This window comes from Larimichthys crocea, chromosome XVIII (genome assembly GCF_000972845.2).
Source record: "Larimichthys crocea isolate SSNF chromosome XVIII, L_crocea_2.0, whole genome shotgun sequence".
In the NCBI taxonomy this organism is placed as follows: domain Eukaryota; kingdom Metazoa; phylum Chordata; class Actinopteri; family Sciaenidae; genus Larimichthys; species Larimichthys crocea.
Window position 1 is genome coordinate 6713555 of NC_040028.1, and position 21288 is coordinate 6734842.

Genomic DNA, 21288 nt, shown 5'->3' on the forward strand with positions numbered 1-21288 from the left:
ACAAATAAACACTTTCCAGACATTGAAACTTTAGGCTACTGGAAACTTTCCAGACACTGACGCCATTGACCTAATTCTTGCTGATCACAACCAGGACTGTGTAAAAACCTATAGGCCAATATACTGTAGCAAGGCAGTGTGGCTTAAAATCACACAGACCAGTAATCAGGTAACACTTGATGACAATATCAAGAATGAATACACAGACCCTTGGAGCTTTGATGGTATGTGTGAATGATGTATTGTGCAGGCAGGGTGATGAATTGTGGATAAAACACGTCATTTTCTGCATAAATCCATGATTCCAAGCAGAAAACAACCGCAAAATTGATTTAAATTAACTTTCACGTACACCTGGGAGCTGTCAGACTTAATTGGGGTCGATGGTTGTTGTAGTTATAAGTGACAGTAACATTACAGGAGGTTTGAGTGGTTTACTCATTGTGGATTTTCTTTTCTCCGTGGATGACATTACAAGAAAAAAGCAGATGAGAGAATGGCTACACCCCTATGGCCAACAGGGTCCCAAACCCCAAACTCTGATTACAGAATGAACTACATCATTTGTGCCTCTGCATCACGAGTCAACGATATTTTAAAGTTTGTTTACCTCAGTTGTGTAGGTTGCATGGAGACAACCAACCCATTTTTCTTTTAGAAAAGCTGCTAGAAGAGGAGTCTATGACCTGAAATTTGCGTAATCATCTTTGTTTCGTAAAAAAGTTTGTATCTCCACTATACTGCGTGGGTAGTCGGTCTCTTTGTTGGACCTCCCTCTTCTGCCTGAAACTAAGCCATGCCCAGATAAATCACTCCCACAGACTAGTAACGTGCACACTGGGGGCCGCAGAGTGGAGAGGAGCGGACTGATCCGGGAGGCTGGAGCGCGGCACAAGATAAGAATTGCACTGGAACCGACCTCTCTCCGTAACTGGAGAATCACAAATTTGCACACGGAGCACCTGCGACCATATTCTGCAATAAACCGAGCGGCTTGTATTAAACAGTATGTCCGGCAGCACCATAGCCAGGGTGCTGGTTGCGCTTTGTATCGGGAGCGCGGTGAATTGCATGCCCAAAGGGACGCACAAGAGTCGGCGACAAGCGCTGCAGCATCACGTCTCCTCAGTCTCTCAGGGTAAGTTCTACTTCCAGTTATAAGTCACAAGAATGATGAATGCAGAAATAAGTAGTTGCTTTGGGGTCCGGGGGCCACTAGAGGCCAGAGTTTGAAGTATGACATGACAATTAATTATTATGATTTGATGTTTTATTTCGTAAGGTAGAAAGAAATATTATATCTAACAGGACATTTATTCAGATTGTGTTCTTGTATTTTTCTCAGGTATAATCTGTTCAGCGTCCATGCAATTAAAAAGAGATAATCTCATTAAATCAAAGTTTTGTGCATTCTGCTGATACAATACAAGTTGCCAAAAAAAATTATAATCACTTGTTAATCTCTAATCTTGGAATCACTGTATTAACCTCAACCCCTTTTCTGATCTCCTCAACTTCATCTATGCGTGAAGGGTAATGATCGAAGCTTCAGAGAAAAAAAACAAAACAAGTTAAAAACAACAACAAAAAAAACACTTGGCTTCAATTTTAAACTTGGAAAAGAGAGAGAGAGAGAGAGAGAGAGAGAGAGAGAGAGAGAGAGAGATGATCCTGGCATGTGAAGTCATGAGATGTGAACAAAGAGCATGCCCGGTGGGGGGAGAGAGAGTAAAAGTGTGTATTATTCTCAGCTGATTTATTGCTCAGCCTTGGGGGGGCTTTGAAGTCAAGTTAACACATCCAGGGTCAATTTCACAGACATGGGGGAAAGTCTTCTCCCACAATAGAATGCTTATTCCCATTTAGGGTTTGCTTACATGCTTTTATTTTGCTATATCAGAATCAGAAATACTTTAATAATCCCAGGAGGAAATTATTTAATTATTATATAAATATATATTTTGTCTTTTAACCAGTAACACTGGTCTATGTGTTTTGGAGGTATGGTTAGGGCTAAACCACTTTCCAGTGTCTGCATTTGTCTTTCCACTTTGAAAAAGATCACTGTAAGCAGGTACAGTGTTAGTGGGTGTACCTCTGGTGTAGGAAAGAAAAGGTAGTAGGGGTTATTTTATGTTACCTCCTGCTGTTTCATCAGCTGTTTTTCTGTTTTTCTGTTTCTCCTATCAGACGGTTGTATAGAGAATGGTAACCATTATGCCGATAATGAGCAGTGGGAACGGCCGTATTTGGGCAGCATTTTGGTCTGTACCTGCCATGGAGCCACTTCAAGTATCAAGTGCAAAAGCAAACCTGAAGGTTAGTTACTGTGCATTGATCTATTGTGTCTCCGAAGCACGTGTTCCGCATCATTTCTCATCTTCATTTTCCTCTTTCTTTTGATAAAACAGAGGAAAGGTGCTACGATAAGATCAACCAGCAGTATTACACTGTGGGAGAAACCTATGAAAGACCCAAGGACAACATGATCTGGGACTGTACGTGTATCGGATCTGGGAGGGGCAAGATCAGCTGCACCATTGCCAGTAAGTTTGTGTTCTTGTGTGTGTTTCTATGAGTTCTACAATCAGCCATTAACTGTTCTAACCCGAGACCACACATCCAAGCTCACGGTTTCCCAGACTGATGCCAGTAAACTGGGTAATCTCCATATTCTCCACAGATGATTAGGAACTGGTGCTGTGCAGCTGTTAGCAGTTTGCTGGGTGGCTAGATAATTGGAGAAATGTCTGAGTGTGTGTTTCATTGTTTTGTTTTCCTTTTGGATTCTTTCTGTGAAAACGCACACATGCATATTAATGTCTGCTTTATCCAGACCGCTGTCACGAGGGTGGGGCTTCATATAAGATAGGTGACACCTGGAGGAGACCCCATGAAACAGGAGGCTACATGTTGGAGTGTGTTTGTCTGGGTAACGGCAAGGGAGAGTGGACCTGCAAGCCTGTCGGTGAGTCATTCAGACAGCCGTTGACTAACAGATGACTGTATTTCAACCAGATCAAAGCTGGCTGCGTTGCTTGGCTGAAAATCTGACTGATGCTTATCACGATTATGTATTACTCATCCTGTTTTACTGTCAGTCAGTGAATAAACATTACTTTATGGGATTGATGGTTTTGTAGACAAAGTTTGATTAGAGAGGGAAAAAAAAACTTGAGTTCTTCATAAGTGTCTGTTTTTTGCAGCTGAGCGTTGCTATGACAACTCAGCGGGAACATCCTATGTTGTTGGGGAGACGTGGGAGAAGCCGTACCAGGGGTGGATGGTGGTGGACTGCACCTGTCTGGGAGAGGGAAGTGGACGAATCACATGCACATCCAGAAGTAAGAAACCTTGCTTATCATCTCACCATTTTCTTTTTTGTTCATGATTTCTTTGAATCATCAATCCAGCTCACTTGAGAAGTCACTTGAAAAACTCATTTGATGTCTCTATACTCTCAAGCCTTGCTGGCAGAACTTGAAGGCAAAGTGTAGCTTAGGATTTGTTTGAGGATTTGAACAGGCTGTAGATGGAGGGAATGTTTACCAGTTGTGTTTCCAATTGGAGCCTTTATTTGCATCCTTTATGTTGCTGGCTCATGTAACAGATGAAAATGAATGTTGGCGTCACATGCAAGACTTCAGGGTGGGCTTAGATTTTGTAGTGGAGGTCATCTATGAATTGTTATCATGCATTTATTCAACAAGTTGTCAACTAAGTACAAACAAAGAACCAGCTGGTGACCAGGAGGAATCAATCCCCAGAGAATCACAGCATACTTTTTGCACATTAACATAAAGTTTTCTCTACATTTTGTGCTGTCTCACAGTTTTTGTCTTATCTAATTAATTCTTTTCACTCACCTCTCTCACAGATCGCTGTAACGACCAGGATACTTTGTCCTCCTACCGTATTGGAGATACCTGGACCAAAACAGATAGCCAAGGCCACACGCTCCAGTGTCTGTGCACAGGGAGTGGCAGAGGGGAGTGGAAGTGTGAGCGACATGCTTCACTTCACACCACTGGCCTGGGTGAGAAATGATAATGTCCCTCTTCTTTTTTCCCCTCCTCCTGCTCTCTGTTGGGAGAGACAAATGTATGCCAGAGACAGATGCTGTGAGGAGGAAGAGATAAGAAGTGCCAAGTGTCTAAGTGTTGAAGTGAGAAAGACGTGTCTTGCAACTCATGATCATGACCTCATGAGAGAGAGAGAGAGAGAGGGAGAGGGAGAGGGAGAGAAGGGGAACAAAGAAATGAAGAGGGAGAAATGAAACATGGGAAAGTTAGTGGGAGAGATGTGCTTGAAGTGGTTTGTAGTGATTATTGGGTGTGAGACAGAAACATATTTTCCTCATGACACGGACAATAAAGAACTTTTTTCTAAATGGGACATAATTATTGATAAGTAGTGACAGTTGCATGCTTAAGGATGTTTATTCTTGTTTTTTTAATTAAAAGCAACACTCTGTGTTGTTTTAGCTCCATCATCATCAGCCATTTTTGGATGTTGGCTCTCTGATATTATTGCTGCCCCTGACCTGAATCCAACAATGCGTTTCAGGCACTGGCTCCCGTGTGATCACTAACATCCAGCCTGCAGTCTACCAGCCTAGCACTGTACCTGAGCTTCCCCAGGAGGGACCCTGTCGGACGGAAGCAGGACTGACATATTTCATTGGCCAGCGCTGGATTAAGAATCAGGGAACCCAGCAGATGATCTGTACCTGTCTTGGAAATGGAATCAGCTGTGAAGAGTGGAGTAAGAGATGTTGTTTTGTCTTTACAAAATCACAGCATCCCAGTGGAAAATAATTATATGCACGTGTCTACTCATTTTGGCAACTGGAATGCAACAATCATGTATTCCTGTCCTCACGCAGATGGACCAGCTCCGGTCTACGGTGGCAACTCTGGAGGTCAGCCCTGTGTGTTTCCCTTTGTCTACAAGGGGAAGACCTACCACTCCTGTACCTCTGATGGACGCAGTGATGGACAGCTCTGGTGTTCCACCTCATCTGACTTTGAAAAAGACCAGACATATTCTTTCTGCACAGAGAAGAATGGTGAGCTTGAAGACTTGGCTGTTGTCTGGTTAATATGCACATACTAGTTTAACGTTGCTACATACCATTCTGACATTTGAAGACAGAGTGGCCGGTCTTTTTGTTGTTCAGAAAGACCAACAGTGGAGACTCTTTCTCTAGAAAAACAGTCCAGTTATCACATTCAGATACGTAACGTTTGCTAGCATTGAGCATGGACAAAAGGTAGCTTATCTAGGCTGATTAAAATGTTATTTAAACACATATAATATTAATGTGATTATGCTCAGATCAGTTCAGATTCACCTTTTAATATTAATACTATGTATGCATACCATTAAAAGCACACATGTTGTGTTGAGGTTTGGACATTAATAGTGATACCATATAATTAATGTGTATTTCTTTTAACAGCAATCGTGGCAACACGAGGCGGCAATTCTAATGGTGCCATGTGCCAGTTCCCTTTCATCTATAATGGCAGAAACTACACTGACTGTACTGCAGAGGGACGTAGAGATGGCATGAAGTGGTGTGGCACCACAACAAACTATGATGCAGAACAACGTTTCGGCTTTTGCCCCATGGCTGGTAAGTCTGTGTGTGTGAGTTTGTTTGAAGTTGTGTGATACTGAAATCAGTTTTAAGCCAGTCAGTCCAGTTAAAAGAAAACTACCGACTTTTAAAAGAATTTTTCAAGTTAGTTTGTGAAAAGAGAAACCAGAGACCATGTTACAACCAATGTAACGCTTGTTGAAGTGTTGTGTTTATTCACTGTAGTGTTACAAAAAATGTTTCAAGGGTTAAAAATGCTACCCTATTCAGACATGTGTTTCTAAATGTATCTGTATTACTGTGGATAGCATCACCACTTGCTAGACACGGGGGCCACCCACATGATTAGCATGGCTAATTGCAATGTCCCTCCCAGTCTTGAGTAAATCCGTCTGTATCTCCGCCCAGTCTGAATCAGTGAGTTAACATAGGCTTTGTTTTAAGATGAAATGATGTGATGGGTAACCTTATTTAATTTACATAAAAGCCAGAGTGATGTTAACAAGGAGTCAGGACTGAAGGTTCAGACAAAATCTAATTTGCAGTTCTTAAACCATTTATTTATAGTGTAGTCAAATTCACATTGAAGTCGCTGCTGCCTTGTAAGAAATGTGTTGTATAGGTGTCAATTAAGTCTCCATGGGTAACAAAGGAGACTGAAGCCTGGGGGGTCGTTGACACTACACACTAATATGTAAAGGAGTAATGAAATGGTAATGATGATACCAACATGCCGTTAAACAAAGAATAAGAACATCTAGATATCAGAGCTAATGTGTGCCCAATTTAAAAAAAAAAGCCTAAATACGTTGGGTATTTACAGTAGGTCAAAGTATGTGGTAGAATCCAAAGCTGGTTAATACAAACGTACCTGAGTGGGTGTAGTCTTTGGTATAACTGTGAAAATCTTCAAAGGGAGATCTAAGCCAACTAATGGCTTTTTAAACAGTGGAACACTGAGGTTTATCCCAGGCATTGCTTAAATTTAGTGTGTGCGTGATGTGAGCGTAGTTGGATGTAAGATAATATCCATAAATCAGAAGGTGTCTTTAATTTAAACAAAAAATCCATCTTACTGTCTACATCAAAGCAGACTTTGGTCGACTTCAAAGTAGACAGATAGGAAATGGAATAGTTTGGCAGCAAGTTGTAAAATGATGACACACATCTACAGGACTTATCTCAGATGAAGCAATCTTTGAATTTAAAGATAAATGGCAGCAGTGGATTTATTATATCTCACAAGAACTCATCTTTGTTTGTTTTTTTGCAGTGTGGTAAGCCAAATAGATAGTACTTTAAGATACTTAAAACTGTAACTTGGCTCTAAAGTCAAGAGCCTCTGCTGTGTGCAGCCTAGAATAGTAATTATTGTGCTTTTTTATGATGATGACTTAAAATACATAGCAAGTGATGGGATAATAGATTTTTTTAAACTATAATTTTCTTCAGAATTTTCTTTCATATGCCTATTTCAGTTGCAGGACCCACCTTTGGGCTGACACCCTGTTGTTAGAAACAAAACACCCTGTCAAGATTTAAAGAGGAATAAAACAGCGTCCAGGTCTAGCCACTGTCAGTGTGTTAAACTCAGTCCAGCAGTCAAAGCAGCAGGGGGTCTTTGATATTGACATTAATGACTTCACAGGGATTGTTAAAACAAACATGGTACTTGAGATGTTAATTGTGGTGTGTAAAGAGCAGTAATAGTCTGGAGCCTCTGCTCCTCCACCTGTGGCAGACCTCTGGAAAGTTTGCTAGATAGGCTAATTTGGTCTGCCATGTGTTCTTGGGATGATAGGTCAACGGTCTCCAGCTGTGAGCCCACACTCAGGGCGTTATGCAAACTGCATCATTTACATTATTAGATCTACTTTTCTCCTATACCCCAACAGCACTCAAAAACATGACCGTAATTACTTGAATATCAGTCCTTCAAAATCAGGTGTTAAGTTTCCATTTTGCACCAAAAAAACTCAAATTCAGCCCATAATATGGTTTTTTTCAGTCTCCTGACTATCAGGTAGTTGTGAATCTGTTGCAGTTGTTGGCTGCAATGTCCAAACAGCCTGTTAAGTTTTAAATTGCTTCTTTTAGAGCCATTAAACCACCAGTTCAATTACCCTAAGAAAGCAGTGATTGGTTTTAAAGAGATGCATGTTGGATGTATATTGGTTGTAGGCTGAGTTGAGGACAAATGCATTCAGACTGTAGTTAACCCTTTGACTTTAAAGAGACATTAGCTTGAACTGCATTCATATAAAATTTACCACACACATTTTTGATAATGACTTTAGACCAAAAAATCATCATCTTTAATATAAAAGGAGAAATTAAAATCATAGAGATTTCATGTAGTTCAAAGGCCTACATTAGCTTGAGATCCAGGCTATTGCACATCTAAAACCGGCGGCTAAGTACTTGACATTAAAATTGACATCCTAAAAAAACTCCAGCGCCTGTATTTCTGCCCCTGTCACAGCTTTGGTACACAGTCACCAAACTAAGTCCAAAGGATCTCTACTCTGATCCAGATTCTGCCTGACCTAGAAAAGTCCAGGCAGGATTCCAAGACATCAGATCTGCCCTTTATCTCCCGCTCCACCTCCCTACTGTTCATGGAGAGTTAAACAGATGCGTGCACTGGCATACATGCATGCATGCATTTCTGATGTGCATTAAGCCAATATTATTCAGATGTTAGGAGCATTCTATGGACATGTATGCAGTGTGTTCAGAATATGCATTTTCATTGTTTTTTTACTGACACACAGCCTCTTTAATAGTCAGTGTGTTTTAAAAGAAAACAGCTGGCAACAGTTTGTAAGGCTGGGCTAAAGATGTATGCTCATAAGAAAAGTGCATATAAGCGAGTTTTTAAATGTGCATATGTATCACAACACCATGGAACCAACATGCCTGCTGGAAATTCCTTGGAATTTTGTCAGCATTGTAACTTTAAGGACGCCTTCGTAAGTTCTGCTGCTGTATTACTCCTTTTAATTTGTATACAGGCCAACATTCATAAAAAAAAAAGCTTAGAATCTGCAGTAAAATATCCAGTAATGTAAAGAACCTCCATTCAACAGTTAAATACCATAAACATTTTATAGGCGTGCAGTGAGATTACATGGTCCCATATAAAGACATTGCAGAAGCCCCTTTTTTCCCTCCGTACACACACACAAACTCAACATAGCTGCAGGTCTCTGCTTGTCTCACCCACCTTCACAAACTTTCGGTCTTTCTATCTTTCCTGATAAATAAAATCACTCCCTCTTTTAATTAGTGGAGAGCGTATGGTGAACAGACACAGTTATTCATGCACACAAGGACATAAGACAGCTGTTTCTGGCTGGCTGGTTTCAATTCCAGAAAATCTTCTTTCCTTTGGGCACAGGTGTTCTTTGTAGGTTGCATCCTCTACAACCTTGTGTAGTAATTGTGGGGTAGAATCTGTGATCTCCAAGGGGGATCATTCTGTTTTTATTCTGTTTCCATGATGCAATGTTTGTGTTGCTAACAAGAAATGTGTATGATGCGTTTGGATGCACGCAATCAGCAATTAAATAGCTCTAAACCAACATATTAGTATATTAGTTTTGTAACCGGCTCTGTCTTGTGTATTCTAGCTCATGAAGAAGTGTGTACGACCAGTGAAGGGGTGATGTACCGTGTGGGAGACCAGTGGGACAAACGTCACGATGTTCTGGGTCACATGATGAGATGTACCTGCGTTGGCAATGGCCGCGGAGAGTGGAGTTGTGTTGCTTACTCCCAGCTTAAAGGTGTGTGCTTGAACGAACACTGAAACCACAGCAACTCTCAATCACCTTTTCTACCGGGATATGTGTGTGTGTGTGTGTGTGTGTGTGTATGTGTGTGTGGTGGTGTAATATTAGAATTCTCTGAGTGAAGAGGTGAAAGGTCACGTGAAATAATCACTCACCTGTCAAAAGGTTAAAAATGAGCCTGCACACCTGCACTTTATGGGGATTCAGTTGCACCTGCGTCACACAAACACACACACACACACACACACACACACTTTAGAAAAGCAGATGTTCAAAAGCAGTCAGGTATGTAGAAAAGCTCTGTCCGCGTCTTAATATACTTGTCTTTGTGTGTGCAGACCAGTGTATTGTGGATGGTCTGACCTATGAGGTGAACCAAACCTTCACCAAACAACATGAGGAAGGCTACACGATGAACTGCACCTGCTTTGGTCAGGGACGTGGCCGCTGGAAGTGTGATGCCATTGGTGAGTTTACCATGTTAGAGTATCTTAAAGGCTCCACCATTTTGACTTCATCCAGTTTCAACTAACATTTAAAAATATATATATGGTTTAATAGACAAAAGGTCCTGATATGTAAAGAATGACATTTGAGCGATGCAGCACTGTATCAGCTCCAAAACTCTTGTCATTGGTGTTGTTTGGTGACTCTGCCCTCAGACCAGTGCCAAGAGCCAGAGACGAGAGCCTTCTATCAGATCGGAGAGTCTTGGGATAAAGTCATCCATGGAATCATGTACAAGTGCTATTGCTATGGCAACGGCATTGGAGAGCTTAGCTGCGAACCCCAGCAGTCCTACCCTGGTAAGATGTTATTAATATCCATTTAGCATTTAGGGTTGGGATAATGATACTTTGTATACTGTTAGACAGATTTTGGTATAATCTGCTATGGTGGGTGATGTTTTTGCTTCAGTGCACTGAAGGAGCTTGAGGTGACAGGTATTTATTCATTATATATTTGTATTTATTGTGCTAGGCTGGAAAAAATCTGAAATTGTTTATTTTGTACATGTAAAACGTCTCCAGAATTTTTTTTATATCATTATATATATTGATATTATTATTGAGTGTTTTTCTAGGATAGTTGTTAGGCTAAGATAAGGCAGTAGACTAAAACAAATGGCATGGATTCTTTATTTTTTCCTAAGAACTTATTCAAAACAAACGTTTTTGCATCTTTAACTGGGAAGGCCAGGTAGACAATATGAGCTCTGGTGCATCAGGACAATGAATGGACAAAATGTTCACAGGGTCAAAATGTTTGTTTAAGTCACCTCCAAAATGAGGCCCTTGACTTTGATGTGAAACAGGCAGAAATAGGAGGGGGTGTGATTTCCTCTTTTTACAGATACACCCCCCACTCTGAGCCTTTGTTCTTGCTAGCATGTGGTCCATCCCCTGTGCTGTTGCCACAGCTGTACAAAACACGACACTGCATGTGTGTGTATAAACGCCCTGAGACACACACACACACACACACACACACACACACACACACACACCTACCACACCTTAAGAGCCTATCGAGTTTTAAATTTGGTGGATTATAGCAATCACTTAAAATGTTCACTTAAAATTTGTTCATGCTTCATTGCACAACATGTGTAGCCACGATGGTTAAGTTACCTCATTCCCGATGACTTGAATCAAAGCCTGGCTTCACTGGACATCAGCTTTTTACAACAAAATCTCTCTTACAGTTTTGTCTCAACGTGCTCAGTTTCCTCCTACGTGTGTCCCTTCACAGGCTGTTGACTTGTTAGCATTCTGCCCCCATTGTCATTACAACTGACCCAGTATGCAATTAGTTTCTGGCACTTTTCTTTCTGGATTTTTCCATCAGTCAGGGTTTAGATGCAGCCTCTGTTAGGTTGTAAACCATTTCTCTGTGGTTTTCTTTGGTTTCTTGTGTTGTAGTTTTGAAAGATAGTGATGCACATGCACAGTGCAGTTGACTTTTGTGATGCATTTGCTATTTTGTAGATCAAATAAAAAAATGATCTCCCACAGCATGAATAAATCTGTCATTTTAGCTCCACGTGAGTCTCCAAAGCTATGGTAATGGAAACAGAACTTCAGGTTCAACATTTCTTACGTAAAGGAACATTTGAACCGCTGCTTGTTTGCTTTGTGTGTGAAGCAGGTTGATGGGAGACACAAAATGTAGGGCACTATTCTGCCGTAAGTGGCTGTAATGGCAACCAGCTGTGAACTGTGTGTGTGCCTAGGCATACAAAATACAGCATGCTAAGATTTAAGGGCGGGCAAGAGGCAAATGCAGACTCCAAGTCAGTTGGCTTACTGGATAAAACTCCATAAAAGGTAAAAATGGAAAATCCATGTGTAGGATCTGTAAAAGGGTTTTGAAAAGTCTCAGATTTAGCCCTACATTGATAACATCTCCTTAAATAAATGTTTTCTTTTCTGCTGTCTGTGTTTTATCTCTCCTTGTCTGGGATGTAGTTTAATCTTTTGGGGCATTTCTTATTGTTAAGATGACTCTGAACATTACTTCCCTTTTAAATGTGGTTCTTATCACCATCATGCTGCACATCTGTCTATATCAAGAATGTTGTGTCTAGGTGTGCAGAGTAAAGGGGGATGTGAACATGCATGCGTGTGTGTGCTTGTACATCCACTGCAAGTGTGCATCCGTTTTCATGCGCGTCCCACATCTGATTCTATGTAACCCTTACCCTCACTAGTGGCCTGTGGGTCTGTAATAGGCAGTAATTGGTTCCAGATTGTTTTTGAGGTTTGTGTATCTGCTAGCAACTTCTGGTTAACCGAGCCACTTGCTCAGAAACTTTGATTACAGCTCTGCGATTTGGAAAAGTGGTTAGAAAACCTCAGTTCTTTATAGAAGCTACCAGTTTGTATCAGCACAGCTTATGTCAGTAGTCTGCTCGCCACATGACTTCTGTTTACATTAAAAATGACTTGATACCCTTTTCTCATTTCCGAAACCAGTAAAGGTTCTGCAATTCTGAGCTTCTACTGCAGTTTTTCTTCTTTTGTATCTACTATCCTGCTAAATCTTTTTTATTCAGTGCAGTATACTGATACGCTTTAACCTCTTTTTGCAACACAGAGCCCAAGTTTATCCAGTGTGCTGTCAGATGTGGTAATGACACAATACACACGTTTGAGGTTTTCCAAGAAATCCACCAACAGACTGCGTAGACATAAGACAGCTGTTACATGTTTGGCAGCCTGTAGCAAGACTTAAGGAGTTTAGCTCCGAAACGGAAAACCATGTTTCTAGGACTGAAAATGGATTTACCAAGCATGATGTTCAATCCATCATTATTACATCAGTTTAATTATGATGAAGTGTGCTGATAATGAATTCTCTTGAGTTTCACGATACTTGCAGTAATGTCCAAATTAGAGGAATCTGAACTGAGGTTAGAGACAGGAGAATTAAGGGAGAGATTCTTATGAAAATTATGATTATTAGTTTTCAGAGGATGATAAGTCTGCTATGTTTTCCCTTTTCGTTCATAAAGTGTCTTGTAAAATGCTGTTCTCAAACGAACTATCTCTGAATTCCTGTCTATCCAAGAGTTCAGGGAAGGTTAGAAAACACGATGAAACGGAGAGGGTTAAAGAGCAGAGAAAGTAGAGTCAAAATTCTTCCCCCTCCGACTGTTGAAATCTGGCTGGAATCTCACAGGGGCATGCAACAATTTCCTGTCCTGTTCAAGAAAATACTGCTGCACACTAACTGATACTCACTCGCTGTAAAGTTGGGTTATGTAAAACTGCAGGTTTTTGTCAATTGTAAAAGAGCCAACACATCACCATGGTCTTTTTTTGTGAATTCTTATCAAAGTTAAGATTTAACTAAGATATTTAATATTAACAACATTGAAATCCCCACTCCTGTCTCTTAAATCTGTGCACAATAATAAAAAAGAGATCTTAACTCTCCTGATCTGTTTTGTTCTGTATAACTGCTTACCCCTCTATCTTTGTTTTTTTCTCTCTCTCAGATGGTCACCGCCCTGTCCAGGTGATTATAACAGAATCTGGAAACCAACCCAACACCCACCCTATTCAGTGGAACGCCCCACAGTCTGCTCACATCACCCAGTACATCCTCAAATGGAGAGTGGTGAGTTTTCTTGTCATGTTGTCTCTACACTGGACCTGGTGCAGTCTCTCTTGACATTATCTAACATTAAACTCCTGTTCTGTATGCTAAGCTTCAAAGCACAGTTGCTTCTGTTTTTTTTTTTAATTATTATCCTTTACTACATTTTACAGAAAAACACCCAAAGCCCATGGAGAGAGGTGTTGATCCCTGGCCATCTTAACTCCTACACCATCTCTGGTCTGAAGGCAGGCATCACATATGAGGGCCAGCTGATTAGTGTGCTGCGTTTTGGACGCCGAGAGGTCACACGCTTTGACTTCACCACCACCTACGGATCACGTATGTTTTGGGAGTTGACTGTTCCTGTTTGAATGACATTGTGTTGTTTTACATGCATTTTTTTCTGGATATTGCTGCTTACTGTCCCTGATGTACAAAATACACAATATTCATATTAATATTGAAGACAGACATCTGAAAAAGTGCTCCTGGCTTCAAAATATTGTACTTGTTTTGTCCATTTTTTTCATTCTGTTCTGTAATTTCAACATTTTATTCTAGACATAAAATCTTTTTTCCAGATTGTTTTGGTCAGTGCTGTCAGTTCTGATCTCAGAGTCAGCCAGCTCTTTTATTTTCCATCTCTGCCTCTCCTGTAGTGGCTGCAACACAAGGCGAGACCACCCAGCCTCCACCTGTGGTTGACACCTCAGAGTCGGTGACCGAAATCACCTCCAGCAGCTTTGTCATCTCCTGGGTTTCTGCTTCTGACACAGTTTCTGGATTCAGAGTAGAGTATGAGCTCACTGAGCAGGGACAGAGCACTGGACAACCCATTGTGCTAGGTAAGTGCAGATATACACACATGAACATGTAGTAGAGTAGTGCATTCAAATTTGATGGATAGCAAAATAAGTCTAATTGAATTACTTTTACTTTTTTATTTCTCAGAGATTAACAGATTATTTAGCTGTTTTAAAATGTTCAGATCTATAGCAAACATTGTGTTTTCTCCTTTCAGATCTGCCCAGAACAACTACCTCAGTGAACATTAATGAGCTTCTACCTGGGAGGAAGTACACTGTCAACGTCTATGAGGTTACAGATTCTGGAGAGAACAACCTCATTCTTTCTACTTCACAAATCACTGGTTAGTAGACGCAAAAAACATTTTTATATTTCTCTCCTCTCTCACTTTTTCTCATTCTTATCTAAGGCATAAAATGTTTCCGATGCTAGAATGAAATATTGTTTTGAATCCCAGATCTACAAGCAGCCTAATGAACAAGTGCCAGGGGCTGCAAATCATATGATCAAGTGATCCAGGAAAAAGTGGTGGCTGTAATTTTTCTTTCTTACACTTGCACCTCTTTTTTTTTTCTCAGCACCTGATGCTCCTGTTGAGCCTGAAGTTGAGGATGTAGGAGAAAGTTCTATTGTCATCAGCTGGGAAAAACCACTGGCTCCCATCACTGGTATGTTATAAAAAATATCATCAATCACAAGCGAAATCTATTCACCATCCTGTTGTTAATTTCTGCTAATGTCTCTTCCTCCTTGCAGGCTATCGAGTCGTCTACACGCCATCAATAGAAGGCGAAAGCACAGAGCTGAATCTCCCCGACACAGCAACATCTGTGACTCTGAGTGACCTCCGACCTGGGAAGTTGTACAACATCAGTATCTATGCTGTGGAGGACAGCCTGGAGAGTGAGCCTTACTTTGTACAGGTCAACACTGCTGGAGATCCACTGCCAGGTGAGATGTTTAAATCAGAGTTTGATGGATTGTCATATTTGGGTCTCTTTTTCTTTTTTTTTTGCTTTAATCTGAAACACTAGCTCGGACCTTTTATATGCATATCTTTGCACCTTCCTGAGAACCACTGCATTACCACCAAGGTTAAAAAAGTGACTTCCAAGAGACTAAAATGTGTCTGGGAGAAAATTGTTGTCACTTGTTGATCTAATCTTTTTGATAGTATTTGGAAGGGTTGTGGGGCCTTGCAAAGATGATTAATACTTCTGTCCCTTATTTCTGCTGGCACCAGAAACTGGTGTGCAGTGACCAAAACTCTAAATATCACCATTTGGTCAGAATCAACCCGCATGTCATTCTATGGCCTGTTTGGTGATTTATGTAGAAATCTCCAATTCTTAATAGTAGCCGTGAGGAGTTTTTCGATGAAAAGTGAAGTCATTGAGTTCACAGCTGTTATGCGACTTCAGTTATGTAAAACTTCTCAGTCTGCCAGGTTGAACATGCTGTTGGGCCAGTCGAGCAGATGCTGGTAGTGTGTGTGAGTGTGTATGTGTGTGTGTGTGCGCGTGTGTCCAAGTGCTTACCAGTTACGCTCTTTCTTCTTTCCCATTACATCTGGTCTCATCTCTTGCCTTGCCTTCTCGAGCCAAATATCTGTTTTTTAACTTAACTTAGACTTAACTAACTTAGATATTTTTCATATAGCGCCTTTCATCAAAACACACAGCCCAAAGTGCTTCACAGAGCTACATTAAAGTATAAATAGAAAGATATAAATAGTCATAACACAGTATACCATGCTATCGGTGTAGTGCTAGGAGTGTGTTTTTCTGATATGCAAAATAAGAGCAAAAGATCCTGCAGTGTTTTGCAAAGGAATTCAATGACGTATCAAATGCATATTTGTAAATCAAATTTTAATCTGCCCCAAGATAATAACACAGTCATGAGGTCATGAAATTCTTTTTTTGCTCTCCTCATACCACGTTTAACAGATTTGATCCCAATGACTTTTCTGTTTTATTCTGTTGCAAAGCAAAGGACTAAAACAGTGACTTATATTCTTCTTCATTTTAACAATATCCTCTTATAAACTTGCATTTTGTATTGTGTCAAGTTACGGGTCCATGACATGCATTCACCAACTTTATTTCAAACAGCTGCATAAGAGTCATTCTAGTCAAAGTGAGAACGGTCATTATTCATAGTTGGAATTTGGCCTAACTCAGCACTGATATAAATTTTCTTAGATAGACGCTTCCTTAAGCTGAAGGAAGGGAAGGCATTAACACACTTTGCTTATGGTTACTTGTATGCACTGGGTAAGCAACTTTCTTTGGAATGAATGGGATGCAATGTTTGTTTTTTTTGGCACATCCATTGTTCAATATGCGCGTGCTTGTAGTAAAGCGTGGGGCAGTTTTATCATGACTTTACAATCATGTTGGACCTTAAATGAATAATAAAGAACCTTAATACTAAGTTATAGTTTTTTTTCCCGTCCACAGATGAAGTGACCTCTCCTACAGACCTGCAGTTCTTCGAGGTGTCAGATAAGAAAATCGTTCTAACCTGGACCGGCCCAACCAGCGACGTCTCGGGCTACCGTGTCACTGTGGTCCCTGTTGATGAATCTGGTGCTCCACAGAGGGAGATGACGTTGCCTGTCAGCCAAAACTCATACATTGAAGTGTCACACTTGCAGCCTGGAACACTATACCGCTTCAATGTCTTCACCATTCACAATGGAGAGGAAAGTTTACCACTAATTGGGGAGCAAACTACAAGTGAGTATGACAGATGCCCTCAGGTCTGTAGGGAAATGACTAAATGACTTCTACAAGTTTATTAGAAGCTGTGTGTTCAGATCTAACAGTATTATTTGATATCTCTCTTTCTAGAGCCCGATGCTCCCACAGATATCCATTTCACTAATGTGACAGAGGACAGTGCTGTGATGTTGTGGTATGCTCCCCGTTCCAAAATCACCGGCTACAGACTCTTCCTCACCATTGAGGGCTCGAACCCCAAGCAGCTGCGCCTGCCTGCCCGCTTTTCTCAGTACACCCTCCTCAACCTGAAGCCTGATACACAGTACAGCGCTACGCTCCATTCAGAGCAAGACAATACACTGAGTGAAGGAGAGACTGCTGTTTTTACCACTAGTGAGTTTCTGATGCACAGATTATGTATATCAATATATTACATAACACAAGATTAGTAATGATGTTGGCTGATCATTTAAGATAAGTAGAGGACATTATTGTTGTATCTCTATAAAAGTACAAAAATGTATGCAGCTTATGTTACACAAACTGATCAGAACACACCTTTCCTCTCTGTGTGTTTGCAGACCCACCAATGGGCAACGCTCCTCATTTCAGCACTGATGTGACTGACACCTCCATTATAATCTCCTGGACTCCAGTTCCCCGCATTTCATACAAGGTACACTCATTGGAAATACAGAATATAAAGTGTTTTTCATATTTATTCATGAATGTTACCATGTTTACCCATTCTGTCCCTTTTTAAAATCAACAATTTCATCCTGTGATCCTCTTCAAATGCAAATTATTTCCTTTCATCTCCTGTGGGATGCACTTTCCAGTTATTCTTGGTTTAGTGAAGGCCCCATTAGAGTTAGATAACACAGGAACCACAGACCTCAGGGATACATCTGATTGGTCAAAATATGTCACACCACAGATGAGAATGTTCTGCTGGCTTGCATGTTGGGAAAACATCGGCCCCTGACCTTTACCTCCTGTATTCTTCAGTCCATGTCTCTCTCATTCTCTCTGCTGTCTGCTGACTCTGTGTGAATTTGTCTTTCAGTTGACAGTACGTCCCAGTCAAGGCGGAGAAGCCCCCAGAGATGTGACCTCTGACTCAGGGAGTATTTACGTTTCCGGTCTGACTCCGGGAGTGGAGTACACCTACAGTGTCCAGCCAGTCATAAACGGCCGTGAGCAGGGAACCCCAATCACACGACGTGTTGTCACCCGTAAGAATTAACCAATAAATATAACTCCATCATCATGTTGTTTTCTTCTTGTTTTCCTCCAATACTATATTTTACTCTTATTCCTTTCCTCCTCGTCTAACTCCACTTTTTGTCCTTCATCTCTAGCTCTGTCTCCTCCTACTGATCTCAACCTGGAGTCTAATCCAGGCACTGGAGAGCTCACGGTGCAATGGAGTGGGGCCAGTACACCAGGTACACAGTGAACTACAGTGTCTTAAAATATTACTAATGTGATCTTCACTGCGTCATTTCATTAAAAAGTCATACTATAAATAGATTTTAGACATTTTTATTTGGATTTTATTGTTTCTTCCTGTCATTTTCTGGCTAAGGTTTGTCTTTCTCCAACTTTTTCCCTCAAAGACATCACTGGCTACAGAGTAACATGCACTCCCACCAATGGGCAGCAAGGAAACAGTGTGGAGGAGTTTGTGGAGGCAGGACAGAACTCTTGCACTCTGGAGAACCTCAGTCCAGGAGTGGAGTACAACATCAGTGTTTTTACTGTCAAGGATGACATGGAGAGCACTCCTATATCAACTACTATTACACCAGGTGAGTGAGAGGTAAACCAATAATCCTGGGGATTTATTATTGGAGGTTTATATGTTTTTTTTTCCAGACCATGTGTTATGGAAACATTCAGGGTGATTTTTCATGATTATTTTGTTTGTTGGAAACTTTTATGTAGACAGGTAAGAACAAACTGCCATTCACAGACCTAAGACCTATTTTTAAATTAACACATGTTGAAAGTTAACATGTTAAAATAAAACATAAGCTTTCAACAATTAACAGATACCAGCTCTAATCTCTTACCACCGCCTCTCTAATTTAGCATTAGTAGCTTGCAAAACAAAAGCAGGACTGTTTTGCAACACTAGTGCACACTTTTTCCTGTGTATATAATAAGAATTTTCAGTGGAGACACTCATTGAATAAGAGTTGAAACCCCACTAGATCTATACCAGGAAAAGCAGCCTTGCATTATCTCTTCCATTGGTGTGATGTTTCAATATTTCACCTGAATGGAAGTATTACATTTTTCATTGCTCATCTTGACCACTGCTCCTGTCTCTTTGTCTGTTGGCTTCCCTTCCCTCCTGCCTCTTCTTGTTTGTTTGGTGTATTTCTGTTGTCTTCTCTCTTCCTTTCCTCTCCCATACACCCCTTCTCTCCAATCCTCTCCCTGCCTAATCAGATATCCCACAGTTGACGGACCTCACCTTCAAGGACGTGAGCGACACCACCATCAGTCTTCTCTGGACACCGCTCAACACCACAGCCATCACTGGTTACAGGATCACTGTGGTGGCAGCCGGCGAGAGTGTACCCATCTTTGAAGACATGGTAGTGCCGACGACCGGTCAATATACTGTCTATGGACTGGAGCCTGGTATCGACTATGACATTAGTGTGATCACCGTTACGGAGAATGGCGAGAGCGAGCCCACCACTGTCACTCAGCAGACCTGTAAGATTCATGTTTCCACCAAATTTCCTTTTCTGTTAATATAATACACACACATACATTTTCTTATTGGACTATTTAGTTAGATGGATGGTATGATTTAAGTTGCCTGCAGGGGAGTCACAAATCACACAGTGTGTACTGAGTTATATCATGTAATAAGGTTTCTATTAACCCTGAGACATGGCTCTTCAAAGCAAACCTTTTAAGCTGCTTATGTAATTGCACTGCATGCTGTGTTGTCAGTTTAATAATCTTCTGTGTGTGTGTGTGTGTGTGTACCATCTGGTTTTAGTTGAGGGGTTTTATCATACCGAGGCTCATTTTGTCCCCCAATGCAAACACTGCTTGTTTTCTCACTTTAAAGATGTCGTAAAACTCCAGACATGGATTTACACCGACATACACATAAAACACAAACTCTTCCTTTTAAAAGATGATAGCTCTTTTCAAGTCATTCGTTTCTCTATATTCCACTCCCTTATCCCCCCACATTTTATGGATTTATTACAATTATCTGTCCACCATTTTACTTCAACTAACAAAACTTGCAAATCCACCACGAGCACTCGAATAAATTCTGAACCTAGCTGCTCTCTTTTTGCTCTAGCTGTACCAGCCCCCACTGATTTGGGCTTTGGCCAGGTTGAGTCAGACAGTATAGAAGTCACCTGGGTCTCTCCCCATGTCCCCAACCCTGCTGACATCAACAACTTCCTCGTCAGGTATGAACAGAAACATAACAATGTTCTTAAAGCTCAGTATTGTTTAATTCTGATTGAATTTGTTACGCTCACGTGTTTCCTACTTATTCAGGTATCATCCCATTGATGATGAAGATGAGATTACAGAAACTAGCGTACCAGGCGGGAGTAACAGTGTGGTGCTGAGGAGTAAGTTATTGCAAAAATAAAGAATGCACACCAGCACAGACACACAACTACATTTGTATTTACGTCTTTTCTATTCACTGTTCACAGACTTGCTGCCTAACACAGAGTATCTGGTGAGCGTGGTGTGTGTTTATGAGCAGAGAGAGAGCTCGCCTGTTGTTGGTAACCAGAAGACAGGTGAGTCTGATTTAACAGGAGCAAATGAAGTCAGAAATATGAATCTAAAATGAGCATCTTTTCAGAGCAAAGATGATATAAATATCAGTATTTTGTTGACCTGGACCTTTTCTTTCTTCAGCTCTGGATTCACCAGTTGGCCTGCGTTTCTCTGAGATCTTCACCAACTCCTTTACCATCCACTGGCTTGCTCCCCAGAGTAAAATCACTGGTTACCGTATCCGTTACCAGATGGTCAGCGGAGGAAGGGCCAAGGATGAGAGGCTGCCCCCCTCTAGAAGCCACTACACCCTGACAGGACTTACTCCAGACACAGACTACTTGGTCAACATCTATGCTGTGAGCAGGACAGAAGAGAGTTTGCCACTCAGTGGGACCCAGAAGACAAGTACAAAATTTAATACTTGATTATCCTCCAGTTACTCACCATATTATTATCATCATGTTTTTTATTTATT

General features: G+C 40.9%; 1 protein-coding gene across 1 annotated transcript in view; it reads left to right on the forward strand.

Moving 5' to 3' along the window:
* The first annotated feature begins 835 nt into the window (after positions 1 to 835).
* Positions 836 to 21288, forward strand: part of fn1a (fibronectin 1a) — a 29440-nt gene continuing 8987 nt past the window's right edge. The window contains exons 1-29 of the mRNA XM_019262884.2: positions 836 to 1138; positions 2191 to 2319; positions 2412 to 2546; positions 2837 to 2968; positions 3207 to 3344; positions 3878 to 4036; positions 4567 to 4764; positions 4886 to 5068; positions 5462 to 5638; positions 9235 to 9390; positions 9735 to 9863; positions 10059 to 10202; positions 13397 to 13518; positions 13671 to 13839; positions 14160 to 14345; positions 14522 to 14650; positions 14886 to 14975; positions 15064 to 15258; positions 16770 to 17048; positions 17163 to 17426; positions 17615 to 17709; positions 18100 to 18268; positions 18395 to 18481; positions 18653 to 18844; positions 19491 to 19763; positions 20371 to 20485; positions 20577 to 20653; positions 20741 to 20830; positions 20952 to 21218. Coding sequence (XP_019118429.2) covers positions 1009 to 1138; positions 2191 to 2319; positions 2412 to 2546; positions 2837 to 2968; positions 3207 to 3344; positions 3878 to 4036; positions 4567 to 4764; positions 4886 to 5068; positions 5462 to 5638; positions 9235 to 9390; positions 9735 to 9863; positions 10059 to 10202; positions 13397 to 13518; positions 13671 to 13839; positions 14160 to 14345; positions 14522 to 14650; positions 14886 to 14975; positions 15064 to 15258; positions 16770 to 17048; positions 17163 to 17426; positions 17615 to 17709; positions 18100 to 18268; positions 18395 to 18481; positions 18653 to 18844; positions 19491 to 19763; positions 20371 to 20485; positions 20577 to 20653; positions 20741 to 20830; positions 20952 to 21218 — 4609 coding nt within the window. The 5' untranslated portion in view covers positions 836 to 1008. The remainder of the gene's footprint in view (positions 1139 to 2190; positions 2320 to 2411; positions 2547 to 2836; positions 2969 to 3206; positions 3345 to 3877; positions 4037 to 4566; positions 4765 to 4885; positions 5069 to 5461; positions 5639 to 9234; positions 9391 to 9734; positions 9864 to 10058; positions 10203 to 13396; positions 13519 to 13670; positions 13840 to 14159; positions 14346 to 14521; positions 14651 to 14885; positions 14976 to 15063; positions 15259 to 16769; positions 17049 to 17162; positions 17427 to 17614; positions 17710 to 18099; positions 18269 to 18394; positions 18482 to 18652; positions 18845 to 19490; positions 19764 to 20370; positions 20486 to 20576; positions 20654 to 20740; positions 20831 to 20951; positions 21219 to 21288) is intronic.